The 19,152-nt window shown below is 45.6% G+C and overlaps 1 protein-coding gene across 3 annotated transcripts in view; it reads right to left on the minus strand.

Annotated features, from left to right (window-relative positions):
* Positions 1–2,039: 2,039 nt before the first annotated feature.
* RNF130 (ring finger protein 130) overlaps positions 2,040–19,152 on the minus strand; it is a 163,049-nt gene continuing 145,936 nt past the window's right edge. The window contains exons 9-10 of one of the 3 annotated variants that reach the window (XM_069869144.1): positions 18,222–18,315; positions 15,168–15,362 (exon numbers count right to left, since the gene is read on the minus strand). In XM_069869144.1, coding sequence (XP_069725245.1) covers positions 15,347–15,362; positions 18,222–18,315 — 110 coding nt within the window. In that variant the 3' untranslated portion in view covers positions 15,168–15,346. The other 2 variants (XM_069869145.1, XM_069869146.1) reach the window with 2 other exon arrangements.

Consider the following 19,152-nt stretch of genomic DNA (forward strand, 5'->3'; position numbering starts at 1 on the left):
CGGGCCGAGCGCGCGGGTCACGGGGCCGCCGCGCGCCGCGCCCCCTGCCGGCCCGGACCCTGCGCCGCGCCGGGGCGGGGCCGCGCTGCCGCCGTGGCGCGGGAGGCAGGGCCGCGGCGCCACGGACCTGAGGACCGGGGTTCGAGTCCCGCTCCCTCCAGGGGTGGGGGCCGGTGGGGCAGCCGGGGGTCCAGTTCCACCTTCTTCTCCGTGAGCAGCTTGGGGTCCAGTTCCACCTTCTTCTCCATGAGCAGCTTGGGGTTCACCTCCACTTTCCTCTCCATGAGCAGCTTGGGGTTCACCTCCACCTTCTTCTCCATGAGCAGCTTGGGGTTCACCTCCACCTTCTTCTCCATGAGCAGCTTGGGGTCCAGCTCCACCTTCTTCTCCGTGAGCAGCTTGGGGTTCAGCTCCACTTTCCTCTCCATGAGCAGCTTGGGGTTCAGCTCCACTTTCTTCTCCGTGAGCAGCTTGGGGTCCAGTTCCACCTTCTTCTCCGTGAGCAGCTTGGGGTTCAGCTCCACCTTCTTCGTGAGCAGCTTGGGGTTCAGCTCCATTTTCATTCCCTGGGTGGTTGGGGTTCAGCTCCACTTTCTTCTCTGTGGGCAGCTGGGGTCTCTCCCCCATGGGCAGCTCAGGTTCAATTCAACTTTCTCCCCCATGGGCAGCTCAGGTTGAGCTCGAGGCTCTGCGAGGCGGGTCCGTTCCCATACCCCGCGGTGGCTGGGGCAACAAAGAAGGTGTTTGCTGGGCTCTCAGCCTGTACTGAAAACATCTTAGTTAGGGGGCCTCAAATTTGATGAGAAATGCACTCATATAGTAAAAGGCAGGTGAGAAACCTCCCTGTGAGACCCATTGAAGCTGCCATTAACTGAGATGGATTATTTAAACATTCTCTCTCCCACTGTACATGCTGTAACTCCCTGGCAGGGAGCTCCCGGTGCAGCTTTGCAAGGGCTACAGAGCCTCCTTCCCAAACTGCTGCCCCGCCGCTGCCCTCCAGCTCTCCAGCCCAGCCCGGTGATGCTTTCACCCTCCCTCCAGGCAGACAAAAATCCTGTTACCCTTTTTACCGCAAAGCACGCGCATCACCGGCGTCCCAGCCTGCATCCCGCCAGGACGAGGTGCCCAGCATCCCCCTCCTGGTCCGTTTCCATCCTCCTTCGGCGGCTCTGGAGCCATCATGGGGCTGGTGATCCAGTCCAAGGATGGCCTGTACAGCAAACAGGAGGTGGGAGATGCAGTTCCTTCTCATCTCTTGGCCGCAGCACAGCTTGCTAGTAATTTTGTGAACTGCTATTGTTTTAATAACCATTAGAGAGTCTCTTTGCAAACTCTGAAAGTGTTACGGCGGCAGCAAATGTTGACATTTCCCATCCCTGCGCTTATTGCCCAGCTCCAAGGAAGGCAGGAACGCCACGTTTTCTTTAGGCTACAAATCCTTTAACCCTGGGATGATCCATCTTCTGTGTTAGTGCAGTGCCCTAATCCCAGCCGGAGCCTTTGTACACTACTCTAATATAAATATTTATTAGCTGGCTGAGCCTTCAAGGCTCTCTGCCTTTACCCTGATGGCAAAGTGGTGTTTGGGAGCTGCATGGTGTTTCCCAAAGGCTGGATGCGCTGTGGGAAGGGTTCGAGCACTGGGAGATGCTGCTGAAGGATCCTTCTCTGTGTTACCACGTCCCTGCTTGCTCTGTGCCATCCTTCAGGTGGCACCTGCTCTGGGAAGAGGGCTTAGTGTCTCCTGAATACTCATAACCCACTTAGAACCACGTGCGCCTGAGATTTCTAGGCACTAGTAGAGCAAAATAAAACAATATTCACTGCAGAGGGGGGGAAATCCTCTCTGAAAAGGGATCTTTTAACTATGTTGTTCCACACTGTTCTTTAAGAGAGAGATTTCTATTTATTTCTATTTCTATTTATAGGTATAGGTATAAGGTATAGGTATATATAAAAGGACTGGAGGAACTGGAGTTACTGGGCAATGCTCTCATCCTCCTGCGTTTTCAGAGACACCAAGCAGACAAATTCCGTATTTTTAAACTGCTTTTTATTGAAATGTAGTACATTAGCAAACCCTAACTAATCAGTATGCACGGTTAACATATCGGCATATACCACGTAACTACAATACAGTGTTATACTTACATCAAAACAGGTCAAGAAGTTCTGCTGCTGCCAAGCTACAGTTTCACAAGGGCTGGAAAGATCCGATTGTTGGGAGGGCAGTGCGTCCCCGCAGCGTCCCCATCGCTCACCAGACCCCTGGGACCTGCTGCCGTTTTTAGGTTACGTGGTCGCAGCGGTGTTGACCACCTTGCTGCAAACCAGTTGAAACAACCTTTTAATTTTTACACACAGGCAAACTGGGGTTCGTTTTGTTGTTTGCTGCAGCCTCCCAAGCCCAAGGGCTGGGGTGTTCCCTCTCTGCTGGGATAAAATCATCCCGTTTCGGTGGATTCTGTGCATAGTTAGCCATGGCCATGGGATCCCAAAGAGAGATGGTTGTACAGAGAAGCTTTTAACATTTAATGTTCACTCACAAACTGCAGCAGGGCCAACCGGATAAGCAGAAGAGCGATGCTGTCGCTCAGTTTGCTCAGAAAGGTTATTCCCCTTTATAGGACTAATGCAACAGATCTCAGCAGTGCTGGGAGTTAAGTCTAGGCATCTGAGGTGGAAAAAGTCCACCTGTTGATGCGGTGGCAACCGAGAAAGCATCTTTTTCACCCAGCACCTTCGCACGACACAAATTGAGCCCTGTCAGGGCCAGGCTGGGACTCTGCTGGCTGCGATGCAGGAACCGCGCGAACCTGCAAACAGGATTTCTGCTTTAACAGCCCAAAATGCCCTATTAATTAAACTTTCCTGGCTTGACAGCAGCAAAGAGCCCTGACTTAATTTTCAAGCCCCAGACTTAGCGGTGCAGGAGCACGGGAGGGCTGCTGAGCTGTGTTCTCCGTGATCCTCTCTGCAGCCCAGGAACCTGCAAAGGCTGCAGGCAGATACAGCCTTTACTGCCCAAGACAGCCAGAGGGTGTTACAGACACAGCCACGCTAGATCGAAAGCAAAATTAACCATCCAGCCCTCCGATGCCACCACCATAACCCAGCAGAGCTGCTCAGATGGGAATTAACGGCTCGGGGTCTTGGAGCAATGAAGACCAAACCAGAGCCAAGGAACGGCGAGCTCCAGAGCACGTGGGAAGCAGCAAGAAAAAGGCAAACCAAGCAGCAAAGGCACAGAGCTGAGCCCAGGGCAATGATTAAAAAGCCTCTTGCTCCTGAGGGGCTCAGCCACAGCGAGCTGCGGGTGGGTGCAAGCGGAGAAAGGAATAGCCCGTGCCTGGCAGGAGTAAGAGAACCTTCACCCACGTCCAGCAGATTTCTGGGCTGTGAAACCCCAGTCCCCATATGCCCCTAGCTCACGTTACACCTCAGTCTTGCAATGAAATCACTCTAAACAGCTTCACCTTTCAATAAAAAAACCTATGTACTTCTTACTTTGCAGGAATATTAATACTTAATAATTAATTCTTTAGGGAAGGGACTATTTTTGGACAATGCCTTATACCAGAGGGCCCCACGCCCAGAATCTCTGGACATTATTGCCATAAAAATAATAAATATTCAGACATTATTGCACAATGCACACATTCATCTCTGTTCATCTGGGCATCTCCATGAAGCTATCGGGTCAAGGACCGAGAGGATGCTCCATGCAGGGATCCACAGAATGAGCACCCCACAACAACAGCCCATGTCCCATGCAACCCGATTTGGCTGAGAACAACCCACCAGGGACCTTTGTGCTCCCACAGACTGTGGTCTGGAGAGATGAATCCCCTTGGAAAGGCTGGTCAGCATGATGAAGATGCTGGGTGGATGGCAGCACCTACACAATGGGGACCTTCACCTGGCTCTCAGGAGGAGGAGGAAGGCAGCAGCAATTGATGGGGTGGAAGGGCAGAGGTTAACTGGGGAGAATTAAGAGAGTTTGGGAACTTTACAGGTTTTTAAAAAGAGCAGGTGAATGAAAGGATCAAACAACTGAGATAGATGAAAAGGTGTCAATTAGTGCTGCTTTGCAAAGGCTACGCCAGCAGCTTTCATCCCTTCCAAGCACTTCACAAGCACCAGATAAACCTGCCAGGTCCCTGCCAGGTCAGGACATCACAGACTAGGGGTTATACAACAATGTGGCCCTGTGCCAGGAGCAAAATCCCATCCACAGCCTCACTCTTGTCATTGCATCCCATGAAGACGGGTTGGGGAGGGGGGCTACCGCGTTTTCTTTTGATTATTACAAAGACATTGGAAACAAAGCAGAAATGAGCACCAACCTGCAGAAGTACAGTCTGCCTTTCTCCTGATTTGCCCCATTCTCGTTAACTGGAGCATTTTTCCCTCCCTCTGCTCAGCCTTTTTCCCCCCGGTGTGCCAGGGCACCGTTCCTGCAGTGCAGCAGGTCGAGCAGGGAAAGGAAAAAGTGGAGAGATCTTTAAATATAACAACACATATGCAAGCTGTCACGGCACATCACACACGCTCTTCTCTGCAGCTTGGCTTGGGAAACTAGGTCACATATGGATGTGTAACACAGGGTGAAAAAGGAGTGAAAGCTTCACTTGGGAAGTTCAAGGTGTTTCCCGGGGTCCCTGCTCTGTGCCCTCCTGCCCTTCTCTCCCCAGCCCTGCTGCTCTCATGCTTGCCCCGCCGTGCTACTTTCTTTGTTGTAAACCCAGATTACTATTAGCTAAGCAAAAAAAAAATAAAATAAAAATACATATCCAACAACAAAGTCAGCTCACTCCCCAGTAATCAGGCTGCAGAGCTGCCTTGAACTTTAGCTTAGCCCTGGTGCCTTCATCCTTCAGCTCATGACCTACAACAGTGACATTATTTCAAACCTAAATTGGGCTCAATGAGCCCTGGAGCCGCCGCGCGACCCACACCTCCCTCAGACCTTCCTCTGCTTTTCAGTAGCTGCTAAAGCTCCTGGCTCTCCCAAGCCTTTGCACTGTTTCACATGAGCGTGCATAAAGAAAACAGTTGTGTAAAAGTCTCATAAAACAGTCCTAAACACATTTATTTCACTATTTTGGGTCTTTCTTTGGCTTTTGTATCTGGCTGGTCCTACAGCATCCTCAGGCAAGCATCCTAGAAGGAAGGGGACAGCGCAGATACCAACACGAGCTCACTGGAAGGAGCAATCGGGAGCATCATTAAGTGAATGTCAACATGCTGCAAATTTAATACTTTATGTTAGTATTATAGGTAAAAAGCACACTTACAGTCTGTTTGTTTTTTTTTTTTTACCGGCAATTAACCTCTAAGAACACAAGCAAATCTTGATTTTACACGTCTTACGGGAACATGCAAAACTTTCACAGAACAGGAGGTGGGGAAAGAGAAGATGAAGTGTTAGGGTTTAAATATTTTAGGGAAATACTTGGAGATAAAAGCTCTTGGTTTTTTAGATATAGAAGTCATAAAATTAATGTTTTCGGTTAAAAACCACCTTTTTTTTTTTAACCTTAAAAATGATTTTCCAAGTTACTGGCACTTACAGTTCTTGGCAGATCACAGGGTATTTTTCTTCTATGAAATGACTCAACCATACACAGCACCACCGCAGCAGAACAAGAACAACAATGCTCATCAAGCTTTTTTTATATACTGATTAATATTAAAAGGAAAACTTCAAACTTACCAGCACAGCCCAGAAAAATCACCCATGTGGCTGCGCTGCTGCCTCACCAGCCTAAATACGACTAAGGCAAAGAACTCCTGTTACAGCACGTCCCAGCACGCAGGTCGGGATCAATTGTTTGAACGAGCTTTTAATTTTTCCAGCGTTGCAAGGTTTTCCAAATCCTTGATGTCAATTATGATCGTCAGCCCCCTCACCCAAGATGCTACAGCACAAGTTCATTTTTACCACTATGCTGGACCCTGCTCCCCACAGAGGAGAACCTTCCCTCTCCCTGCTTAAAACCAAGATGTTAGGTTAGCAGTAAGATTTATCAAAATATAAATGACCTAATTGATTATTTTGATTTTGGGGACTTTGTATTTTCGAATGTTTGTTTGAATTCCATTCGTTTTTCTAGCTCTTCTCCCCACCTCTGGTTCGTAGCTGGTGCCAACGGTCTCAGCCGGAGCTGAGAAGCCACCAGTTTTGTTTTCGTGCCGAGATGGTGCACTGGTGACATTCCTGATGGTGTCGGGGTGAATCCCCATGCCAGGCAGACACAGCCCCACCAGCTGGATTTGCTTGGAGCATCTGCACCAGGCTGTCCTACCCCAAACCCCGCTGGCACCGAGAACACGTTTGCACCGTGGTGCCGCTGGCCATCGCATCCTTCTTGGAGACACCCAGATGATTCGTATTTAACTGCCCACGCACAGGCGTTTGCCGGTTTATTGTAACCTGACTGGCCACCACAGATAAAAACAAACCCTATAACATCCTTGAAAGAGGATGGTTTTTCTTTAGGGTGTTTGTTTTCGGAAGTTCTCTGCTCTCATGTGTCTGCCCGCTGCCATCTCACAGACATAATTACAAAACTGGGTTGCTTAATCAGCCTTTCTGCCGCCTCCGAGCCCTGTACGGGCTGGATTGGGGCTCAGTCAGGTTTGTGGGAGCTCTGCCCCGGCTCGCCGGCGCTGCCAGGAACTGCCCCGCTTCCCACACCCGCGAGGAGAGGAAGGATGCTGGCCACAACCTGCTGCTGCTCAAGCCACTGGCTGCATTTTCTGTGACCTTCACTTCTGCTTTATAGGAGAAAGTGGGTGTTAAAATTGTGCTCTTAAAAAGTTTGGGGTTTGCGCGTATTTCTAGAGTGAGCTGAACGACACTATAAGTGCATTTGGTAAACAGAAACGTGGGTATTATGAGAAAAAAACCTCCCTACGCTTCACACCACCCACTCTTGAATTATCAGATTAAATAAAGCTGACGCACAGCAACAAAAGTCAAAGCACACACCGGCACAAAGGATCATTTCCTCATTTTACAGAGCTGGGTTTTTGTTTTTTCTCTTAAACGTCTGTGTTAAAGACACAGCTGAACCACACTTCGAGTAAGAATATATGTCAAGCAAACTGCTTTGCAATTAAAAAACAGAATAAAGGAGGGGAAATTCCCTGCCTGTAGCTAAAGCGGATGAAATTACAGCGTGGCAGGGGATACCTTACCTTTCTTTTTGGCTTAACTGCTTTCTCAAGATTGCTATACAGAGGGTGAAGCTTTGTTTCACATTACAAGGACACAAATGCTTTTCTATACCTACAGTAACTTAGACTGCAATGGAGAAAAATCCAAACATTGATTAAGCAGCTATGCATTGTCCAGTAGGAAAAGGTGGAGCAGAAGCGCTCGCTCCTCCACGTTTGTTCGTTTGAGGAATGCTGTGAACAACTCAAGTCCAGAGGCTCCTCTCTCGCTCTCCATTTCTGCGTTACTCCTTTGGAAGCTTGCAAACAATATTCATTTCCCCACCGCTTTTGTCACACGCTGGTAAAAATTGATTTTTCCTGCTGAGTGTCAAAGCGGTCGCTGCTTTCCTTTCTTCTTCTGCTTTCTGCATTCCCGTTATTGATGTCAGTGGGAAAGGGCACAGCTTAGAGAACGTGTTTGCTATTTAACTGTTGCAGATCTCAACAGGAGAACGGGATAAGAAGCTTACCTCTTTTCTTCTGTGTAATGCCAACATGCTGGCTTTTAAAAAACCTCAGTGAAAAATCTGGTGGATTTTTTAAACATCCTCCCCCCCTTCCCCCCCCCCAAAAAAAGTAAAGTGAGGAAGAAAGCTAATTAGATTCCTGCATATTTCAAAAAGTCTAATAGTTTTCAGGTAGATCAAGTGCTGGTTCTGTGAATGTCCTCTCTTCAGCAAGAGACTCACTTGACTGGAGCACATGGAAGGACGAAAAGTATATTCTGTGTAGGCCATTTTTCTCCTGCTTCAATCGAATTGGAGAAAAAACCAAGCATCAAGTTCCTAGAAATCTTTCTGCAAATGCAGGTCCTCTCTGCAGCGTTAACGTCAGGCTGGCTTGCTATTGTCCAGGGTTATGTGTGTTGTAGGAAACTCAATGCACTTATAAAGGTCCCTTTCAGAAGGGGTTATTTCACAGTAAGGTTATGGATTGATCAAGATAGACGAGTGCTTCTACCAGCCACTGGCCATCTCCTCTGCAACCAGTTCCCTTTCGGACATTGTCCAACCACCTGGACAATCGAAAAATGGAAACAGCATTCACCTGCGTGAGAGACGCCTTTGCAGTACGACACGCTCTTAGGACCACCGGAAAACCTCTTCTGCGTCGCCACGGCTGGACCGACACAGCTCCCCATGCTGCTACTCAGCAATTTCCATCAGGCAATCTTGCTTGCGCTCAACTCTTTGTCAGCTCAAAGATGCCACCCTCAGAAACCACCACAAGCCGGTTCTTCGTCTTTGCAATCGAGAAGGCGGGTTCGTGTTCTGGAAAAAGCAGCTCTTCTTCAGACAAAGGAGATCCATGGAAAGAGTACACAACAATAGGAATGAGAAATGAAAAAAACAGAAAAAGGGCCAGGAAGGAGCATGGATTCCTTTCAGGTTTTGTTCTCATCATACATGTCCAAGGCAGGCTCGATGGTTGAGAACTCGCTCTCGTAGACCAGGCTTCGGGGGGACAGAGAGTTACGATGGAAGAAGTGACTGCCTACAAGAGGTAGAAAGAAAACTCATTAGGAACATACACAGATGACGTAAAAAACGAGTAAAGCAACCCTGTATACAGGTGCTGACCACAAACACAGTACGCATGGAAAAAACAGCCACCCTTTCACGCAAAGCCCTATCAGCCCTATGAAACAGCTCATCGCCGGTCCTGTGTTCCCCTGGCAGCTCAAAGCAACTGCTTTCCATATGCATGAACAATCCCACCTCAAATGGTTCTTGCAGATAAAACAGGTCAAGTCTGAGCAAGGCCGGAGTTTCGCGCTCGGTGCTTGCGGTTGATTTACAGGCTTGTAAAGCAGGAACGTGGCTCCTCCAGAAACCTTTGGGAGATGCCCAGTTCCCTGTGCCACGCACCAGCATGGGGTTAAAAGGAATCAGGAGGCTGAGCGATGCCACCAAGGACTGTCTGACCGATGCTGCCAAAAGTCTGACCTCTTCCAGAGCTCAGCAGCCTCCATCCACCCAAAGCCACTTTCTAGAAACAGGCACCTACATATTTCCTTACACAGAACCAGAGGAGACCCAGCCCTCTTCTCCAACACTGGTGACACCCAAAACAAGCACTGAGTGACTGCTGATAGAGCGGGGAAGTAAAGTTCATTTTTTTCCTCGACGGCTTTGTGCTCCTGTGGCTCTCCAAACTTATAGACGTGTTTTGCGAGGAGCCCAGCCCCGCTGGTGTACAATAAATTCTCTCTGAAAGCATCTATCAGATCAGGCCCTCAGCCAAAATGTTTCATTACTTGGTTTCTTGATCCCAGCAGGGATTGGCTGGGAGCAAGGCTGCTTAGAATACAACGCACCAGGCAGCCACGAGCCAAACTGGAGGCAACAGAAAAGCTTCCAAGTTCATCATGAAGGCACTCAGAAAATCAAGGTGCCTCCGTTTTCAGGCATCAGTGGAGCAAGACGCTAATGGGACTGCAGTTTTAGCCCTGGCAGGATTTAGGTGCTTAAATCCTCCTTTCCTTTCCCAGTTTTTGAGTCCAGAGTATGCTATTCTGAAATAAAGAGCTTACGAGAGAGATGACAGAAGAAGAATTCAGCTGGTACTGTCCAGAACACATTTCCTCCTTCCCCATTCACCCAAAAGTCAGAGATTCAGAAAAAAAAAAACCAAAAAGAAAAAGCAGTCATCCTTATTATGATTAAAAAAGAAAACCTAGAGCTATAATCAAATACATAGAATTGTTGAAAGAGCAAAAGAGCAAAAGAGAATAGGAATTTTGCACTTCTCAAAGCATGAGGCTTTGAGCAACCTGATCCAGTGGAAGGTGTCCGAGCCCATGGGACACCACATACAAGCTGTGACAGCGAGCTGACATCCAAATTTGCAGCTGACTCCGAGATGCAGAGGAATCCTGTGCCCAGGTCCAGTCATCACTGGGAACAGCAGCAAATGGGGGCTGTGGAACCTACCTGCTGCCAGTTCCCCACCCTCCTCCAAACCTCTTTTATCACCAAAAGCCTGTGCGCACGCTCCCTCCACCGTTCGCACCAAGAAGGGGAATTTCTCACAAGCAAATTACTCTCCTTTTGATCTTGTAGTTAACGGAAACAAGAATGAAATCTGCAGTCACGCTGCACAGAGGTGAATTGCTCATCCTGCCAGGAGCACAGACCCAGGTATTTGGACTGACTATTCTGTGTTGGAATAGACTTTGAGAAGCAGTTGGTAGGGGATGATGAACACTGGCTTTCTAGGTCTGAAGCTGATGGGACTCTAAAGTGATTCTATGAATCCTCTCCCGAACTTACAGGTCTTGAAGCTTAAAATTAAAAAAAGCAAGGAAAAAAAGTGATTTTTAAAGGAACATGAATTATTTGGAACTATGATTTATAGCTGATCATAGTCTGCCTTCCAACAAAAAGAAATGGAACCTACTTTGGAATGATATCAGATAAAACTGATTAACAGAATCACATAACAGAATCACAGAATGGTTTGGGTTGGAAGGGACCTTAAAAATCATCTAGTTCCAACCCCCCTGCCATGGGCAGGGACACCTCCTGCTGGACCAGGCTGCTCCAAGACCCATCCAACCTGGCCTTGAACCCCTCCAGGGATGAGGCAGCCACCACTTCTCTGGGCAACCTGTGCCAGAGCCTCCCCACCCTCAATGTAAACATTTCTTTCTAATAGCTCATCTAAATCCTCTGCAGTTTCTGTTAGCGGTCAGGATTATCTAATTTTTGATGACTGCCTCTGCTGGTAGCAGAAATAAGCCATGGATATTGGATGTTTTGTTTCCCTTTCCTCCACCCGCTGCAATGTTACAGACTGAACAGCCAATGCTGCAACAACACGAAGGGGATTCCAAAAGCCTGGTGGTGCTTATGTTTTTCGTAACTCAAAAATTAAACAAGGGATTAGGAAGCAGACAGCCCAGACTTCCACTCCAGCAGGCTGAAGGCAGAGATTCAATCCACAGGCAGATGGGACATCTGACAACAAATATTCTAAATGTATCTGGAAAAAGGCACTCTATGTCCAACACCTCTAAAATTCTTTACTGTGATGTTTTCTTGCTTCTTAGCAGAAGCGTAAGCCACCCACTTACAGAGAAGCTGCATGTTTCCATACAGATACAAGTGGGCATCCTGATCTGGTGGGAGGTGTCCCTGCCCATCGCAGGGGGTTGAAACTGGATGATCTTTAAGGTCCCTTCCAACCCAAACTATTCTATGATTCCAAATCTCCAAGTTTCACACTGCTTTTGGGACACATCACTCATTCTTTTCCCAAGTGTCTGTCTCTTCTACCCTTTTCTCTGCTTCTACCACTCAGCAGCCTCCCCAGTGATGTCCAACACCCCAGCTCCAGGCGCTGTAATGACCAGGCAGGTACCATTGCCCACAAGTCACAGCAGAGAGAGAGTCAGCAGGGCACAGCGACCCAGCTCGTTTTAATGCAGAAAATGGCCCGTGTTTGCTTAGAAATGCGGCATCAGTCCAGTTAATAAATTTACTGAGTAAGTGTATTTTAAGGGCAAATAGAAACATCCACAGTTCCAAATTCAGGTTATGAATCTGTTCTTCCTGTTTTGCACTTACCGAGACAGATCAAGATTTATCCCTCAGGTACAGTAAACAAATTGGATTTATCCCTTAGGTACAGTAAACAAATGAGAAGTCTGCATTCAGTTTTAATACCTGAAAACAAATCCTTCAGTGCCCTCTGCCACTATTCTTCATTATATGCTTACAAAGAACTTTGCAGACAACTTGTATTGAGTCTGAAAATAACCATAATACCCTGGAATTGATCTTTATTACCACAGGATGTAACAGAAGTGGGCACCACACCCAGGATAAAAATTCACCAGACGCAGCACTGCTGTAACATTCCAGGAGCATCAGGAGCGAGGATTGCCTGATGCTCCCTTTCCATCTGAAACTATTTTAACGCCCTTGGTCTCAGTGAAGATGCAACAGAACAGGATTGGTCCATACAGCATCCTTTCCTCCAAGCCAGCTGTTTCGCAAGGTGCCGCTGCTCCCTCTTGACCTATACCCAGTCCTGCCACCTTCCCAACATGTGGAAAGCGGGACTGTTTCTTCTCCTTTCCTCTCACTGCGATGACTACACACACAGGAGTAACATCCTTCATCTTTTACATGTGGGTATCTGAAAGCACCGCAGGCAACACAAACTGTGGGAGTTTCCTTCTTGTGTCCCAAAAAACCCCTTGAGTTTCTGAGAAGGTGCAGAGTCCATCCTTGACTATATTTATTTCATTAACAAGATAAACTGGCATTGCTAGCCTGACCTGTAATTAACCTAATAAAAATAGAGACAGTATTAATTAACAAAGCTTTGTTGGGAGAATTGCTAGAAACTCAAAGGAAAGATTAAAGACGACGCCTTGGGTTATTTCAATCCTCTACAAAGGGAAATGCACCAGAACCCCAAATATTCCCAATATCGCTCAACTTCTCTTGCTGCTGCTCTGGAGAAGAAACATGAATCATAGAATAACCAGGTTGGAAGAGACCCACCGGATCATCGAGTCCAACCATTCCTATCAAACATTAAACCATGTCCCTCAGCACCTCGTCCACCCGTGCCTTAAACCCCTCCAGGGAAGGTGAACTGGAATAGTTTGTGGTGCCTTTCGCATCTGGGTCCCCGCGCTGCCCAGTTCAGGAGAAAAGCACAAACTTCTCAATTTTACTGTGGTGTGAAAAAACCCAAAAGGTCACACTCTTGCTTTGCAGCCTGTATCTGAAATCTCCCCCTGACCACATTCCTTCATTTCTAACAACACTCAGCTGACAAACACTGTATTTTACAAGGAGCCAGTCCCCAGGCTTGGTATGTTTGAGGTTTATTTCCTCTTCCTGAGTAACCCCAATGGGGTTTTCCAGTCTTGCAAAATGCACTTGCTGCTCTATTGATTGTTTTCATGTTTCTGTCAAAATTTCACAAGGGCACATTGAAAAATAATTCTATTAAATGTACTGAAGCTATCGCACACTTCATTTCTTGGTATAAAAGCTGCCTTCTCAGCTGAAGCCTACTGGACAGATAAGAATTAAGAAACTATTTTAATGTAGAGTCTGGCCGTGTTCCTAAATTCCAAAAGTGCCTATACATAAAAATAAAATTAAATTAAACCCTCTATTTCCCAGTACATAAAAAAATTAAATCATACAGTAAGATTGGTTCTCTCTGTCCGTTTAATTAAATTAGAAAGCATTAAGTTTCAAACGTCTACAATTCAATACGAGAACAACAAAGCCAATCAAATGCAGGACAGGTTTTTCCTTCCACCAATTACCTTTTTGTTACTGATTTGTTACCCTCACTTACCCATCTCAACTCGAGCACTGGCTGCGAATCAGAACCGCGTGTTTAACTTGTGAAATTACTCACACACTGCTTGCACAAGGTAACTTGTGTGAAGCAACCTGTATGAGGACAGTGATGAGAGGTGTTTTCCCTCTGCCTCCTCACCAGTAAAAGAGCCATGGCAAGAAGGGACACGTTTACACGGTTTCTACATGATAGTAAAGCCCATCATCCATCTTTCACAATCTGAATTTCAACAAAAACTAACCCATCATTAATAAAAAAGGAGGCTTTACAGACGACAGTGGGGGAAACATTATCTTTCCACCGGGTATTAGGGAGGAAGAAGCGGTTTAGAGCAGTGTCACTACGATCAGGAAGAAGGGTGGGGTGAAAGCAGAAGACAGAAAACATTTATGAGTTGTCGGTTCAGGAAACGAGTGTTGCAAACCTTCAGCAGTGATTGACCTGAAGACAAAAATCACTCTGCAATCCTCCCAGGGTGTTGTGGTTTAACTCTGGCCGGCAGCCGAGCCCCACACAGTTGCTCATTCGCTTCCCCCTGAGACAGGGGCAGGGGAGAATTGGAAGAGTAAAAGCGAGAAAACTCATGGGTTGAGATAAAGACGGTTTAATCGGTAAAGCAAAAGTCCGGCACGCAAGCAGAGCAAACCAAGGAATTCATTCCCTGCTTCCCACTGGTAGGCAGGCAGTCGGCCATCCCCGGGGAAGCAGGGCTGCGTCACACGTTAGCAGTTACCTGGGAAGACAAACGCCATAACTCCAAACATCTCCCCCTCCTCCTCCTTCTCTCAGCTTTATATGCCAAGCAGGATGTCATACGATGTGGAATATCCCTTGGTTCAGTTGGGGTCAGCCGCCCTGGCTGTGTCCCCTCCCAGGACCCGGTGCATCCTCATCTTCCTGGGGCAGCGTGAGGAGCAGCAAAGGCCTTGACTCTGTGTCAACACCGCTCAGCAGCGACTAGAACATCCCTGAATTATCAGTGTCGTTTCCAGCACAAACCCAAAACGCAGCCCCTTACCAGCTACTGTGACAAATATTAATTCTACCCCCGCCACAACGAGCATACAGCGCAACACAGCAGCATCACAGGAGAAGGAGAAAATTCCCTTGTTTCAAATCAATTAAACTTCAGCTGGAGTCAAGATGAGCCTGTTGAATGCCTGGCCAGCTTTTTTCCTGAGCCAGTTGGTATGGAGTGAGTGCTAATAATGCTTTTGCTGGTCATTCCAGTGCTGGGTGGCAACGTAACAACAGCACTGCATGAGATTTCCACTTAGAATCATAGAATAACCAGGTTGGAAGAGACCCACCGGATCATTGAGTCCAACCATTCCTATCAATCACTAAACCATGCCCCTTAGCACCTCGTCCACCCGTGCCTTAAACGCCTCCAGGGAAGGGGACTCAACCCCCTCCCTGGGCAGCCTCTGCCAGTGCCCAATGAAAGCATTTGTTAGCTTGCGTGTCCTAAAATGAAAGGAGAAGATCACAGCTCTCCAAAGATGACACCATTCAGAAGAAACAAAGCACCTTATAACACCTGCAAAAGGCTGTCAGACATAAGTACTAAAACAAAGTCCCAGAAAAATAAAATTCTCAGAGGAAGATTTCATAATTAAAGTGGGTTTTTTTTATTTCTTCACTTTTTCCTTAATACAAAGCTTTGGCATCAGCAAATTTTATGAAAAAATAGAATGTACTAAATAATTGCTTGTGCTGCATGATCGATTAAAGATGCATAAAAATAGGTGTCTCTCTCCAAGGCAATCGGCCAGAAAGCGTTTCTTCAATACCATTCTGCTCTGTGGGGCATAAAAAAAGGAAAAAATATTTATATTAAAGTTAATACTGCCAATACAAAAAAAAAATAAACCCCTGTAAAAGTAAGTTAGTGAGAAATGACCGATTATACAAGGCCAGAGCATTAAGAGAGGTCTGTACACCTTACATCGTTCTCTTAGGACCAATAGAAGAGACAGGACAGCCAGTGGTTTGAGCACTACTAAGCTTCTGAGGACACTCCGTCTGCTTCTGAAAACTTTCTCTAAACATCTAAAACATCTGGGTTTTCTAGACTTTAAAACAATTACACAGTAATTTCTGACCATTCCCTAAGAAGCAAGCAAAATATGCTTTTTTCGTTCCTTTAAATCACTACCTAAATAATTTAACAGTGAATGAATATTACGAGATGGAGAGAAAGCATCTAGCTCCTTTTCTTATCACTTAGATATGTACTTTCCTATTTAAAAATGCATGTATGTGTATATATACATACAAAGATATACATACACAGTTAGATACGCATATATACTCAACTCCTGAACTATCGCTCCAAATAAATATGTCTAAGGTGCAGGAAGGACATAGGGGAAAAGAAGCATCAGGATATGTTTTTAGATAATTTTTAATGCAGAATATGTGGCACCTTTTACTTGCATCAGCATATTACGCACCCTCATTCTCGCTACTGTTGTTTTCTGATAAGAAAAAGCCCTCAGCTTCATCTTGAGATACTACAATAACAAAGGTAGCACATGCCAGCATGATTTTTTTATTCAGAGAACGGCATGAAAAGCAGGAATGCTGTTTTGACATTTGATGGAGTTGCAGTGAGAGGGAGCTGCCATGGACCTGGTGTGATGTTCAGCACGGGAAATGCTTTGCCTGGCACTGGGGAATATACGGTGTCAATGAAACAATAAATCTAAGAATTAGTGCCACGCGTACACATTTTAAACTGTCTAAAATGAATAGTCAAACCTCGCAGCACTTGTGGAGGCTGCTTAGATCCCAGAGGATTCAGTGAAAAAGCTGTTGAGTTAATGGCTACAGCCAGGTACCTCAGTAACCTAAATAAGCGATTTTTGACAGCTCTGGTTTTGGCAGTTGCTATTTTTCTTAAGTCTGCCTCAAAGCACACACCTCTATATGCTCACATTTTCATTCCTGTCACTGGGCAAAGCAGCTCTCCTTACATCAGCAAGCCCTTTCCTTGTTCTAAACGCTGTGAAAACAATTCTCTGGGGGCCCAAACTCTCCGCCAGTGTGGAGGAGCTTGGCCTTTCAGTAAAAATAGACCCAGATCCAACTTCAGCAAAAGACAACAAAAAGAAGAGTTGCAAGGGAAAGCAGAAATGCAACTGCTATCAGTGCCCACATCTGGACAACACTACATGGGCTACAGTTCCTTTGTCTTCTTCCTAATGATGTGGAAATGCCCAGAAATGCAGACATTCCTGTTTCACAACTCATCTGTGCTTTCCCAAGCTACTTTCCAGTGCAGATTAACTATGTTCAGCTACAGCTATTGTGCCAAGTTGCTGAATGCTGGTTGTAATTTCAAGATTTTGAAAAATGGAGAAAAAAAATAAATCAGACTTAATAGGGCTATTCGAAATACTACAATTTTTCTTCATTAAGCCCTTTTGGAACTGGCATCTGAAAAGAGGAAAGTAAGATTTGCAGATTAGTGGTAATCGAAGATTCTTGATGACCAAAACCTGTAAGAACTTATTACGGTGCCTCCTGAAGAAGATTAGCTTGAGATTGCCTAAAATTTGATGCTGGAGACTATGAGACCTGCTTCTATCCTATTGAGAAGGACACCTTATACTTTCCAGAAAGCACTAAAAGCACTTCTTTCTCGTATCTCAAAATGAAACAAAACAAGAACAAAAGGGAAGTTGTATTTATAAAGCTGCATTTCCAGGCTGTGTGGGAGATCTGCCTTCGAATCTCACCCCACGTTTGGTAAGAGATCAACACATTTAATAGAATCTCAGCTGTATCAAGATGTTCAGAGACAAAGACGCTGACATTTTCCATCCCCAAATAAATGAATTATGATTAAATATATTCCATGAGCCCAGATGTTCCGTACACCTAAAACTAAAATAGCTGGATATACCCAGTTAATGCATCTGCAGAACAGATTTATACTTGCCCACACATAGAACTATAAAAAAAGATGGAAAGTCATGTGCTAGAGTAATTTCTCATCCAGCCTGTCTGAAAGGAGGCATCGGGGGTGTCTATACAGATTAGGAAAGTGATAATGTCTTTAAGCACTCCTTTGTCTGCAATACTTAAGCATACTAAAACGAGAGGTCTGCTTTCTTCACTTAAGAGAGAAGAAATAGTAGTGTATGTGTTGCTTTAACCTCTCCCAAGATCAAAAAGTTAGTTTTCTATTTAAATACCTTTTTTTCATAGCTCAGAGTGTGCCAACTAGGAACACATATTTTTCTACTACGAAGTTTGACTACAAAATTGAGGTGAAAACTGTTGAAGGTAACTGATGGCAGTAAGTTCTGGCTATGCCAGGTGAATTTTGAACATGGGATATAGTGCCAGAAAGCGAATGTTTACCTAAACCACTGATCTAAACCCATATATAATTATTCTCTTTTCCCTCTTCCACGTCTCCACTTGGCAATGAGGTTTCCTTGGACAACCCAGCTATATATAAGCTAAGAGGGATTTTTGATGTTACCCTGGAAGCTACTGTTAACAGAAACACATTTAAGAAAAGCAGAAAAGGCATATGACACTTTGAAAACTGCATTTCCCCCTCCTCTATTCTCTTGGTATTTGTTCCCAATGTTGTCCATGGCACATGCCCACCAGAAATATAGAGAAACATCTGAATATTTACTTACTCATTAGCATTCAAGCTAGCTGTGGCTTTGATGATCATGTAGCAGAGTGTAAGGGCACTGAGGAGGCCAAAACTGGCAATAATAAACCATTCTTCTGTTGACAAAGGAAAGGGAGGAAATCACTCGTGGGAGAAGGCTTATGTCAAAGCGATGCCAATATTCCCCTCAAATACCACTGGCGGAAGGCAAGAGGCTTCTAAGCCATGACTGGCACCAGGAGGTGAAGCAGAAGGAGGTTAGCCACAAAGTTACTGACTGGAGAAGGCTAGCAAAGAAGAAGTGGAGAGAGGTGTGGAAAAAAAGCATGGCACAACAATATTTCCTGGCTGAGCCCAAGCGTTAGTGATAGAGTACTTAATAACAAAGTGAAATGCAGGAACAAGGGAAAATGTAATGGAAACGCTGTCCATTCCCTAGCCAGACACGGTTGTCAGGGTTGGTTTAGATTTGTCGAGGTGCAGCTCTTCACATCAACACACCCAGTATGCTTTCACTTTTAATTTGTGTCTTAGCCCCCTCCCTTCTAAATAAGTGTTATGGTGTTACTTTAAAAAAAATCAACAAAAAAATAGGATAGCTTGTCCAACAGTAAAACATAACTAGAGTTTTCCATTTTATAGACAGAAATACAACATGGAAAAATAGTTTCAACAGTTATGTATGCAGAGAGACACCATAACCCCCCCCCACAAAGTAGTATAAACGCGGCTGTAAAAGAATGTTCACTATTCAAAGTTTTTCCTCCTCAAGATCAATTTGGCACACAGTAATTGATTGGAACACAAACACTTTTGTTGAATATGGCTTTTGGTTTAACTCTCAATGCATCAAAGAATGCATGTGTCATCCATTAAAACCAAACATCCTTTGTAAAGCTTTATTTTATAAATGTTGTCAGCATGAACTGTTGCTGATTATTTCCTCCTTTACC

The sequence above is a fragment of the Phaenicophaeus curvirostris genome, chromosome 15 (assembly GCF_032191515.1).
Source record: "Phaenicophaeus curvirostris isolate KB17595 chromosome 15, BPBGC_Pcur_1.0, whole genome shotgun sequence".
Taxonomy (NCBI): domain Eukaryota; kingdom Metazoa; phylum Chordata; class Aves; order Cuculiformes; family Cuculidae; genus Phaenicophaeus; species Phaenicophaeus curvirostris.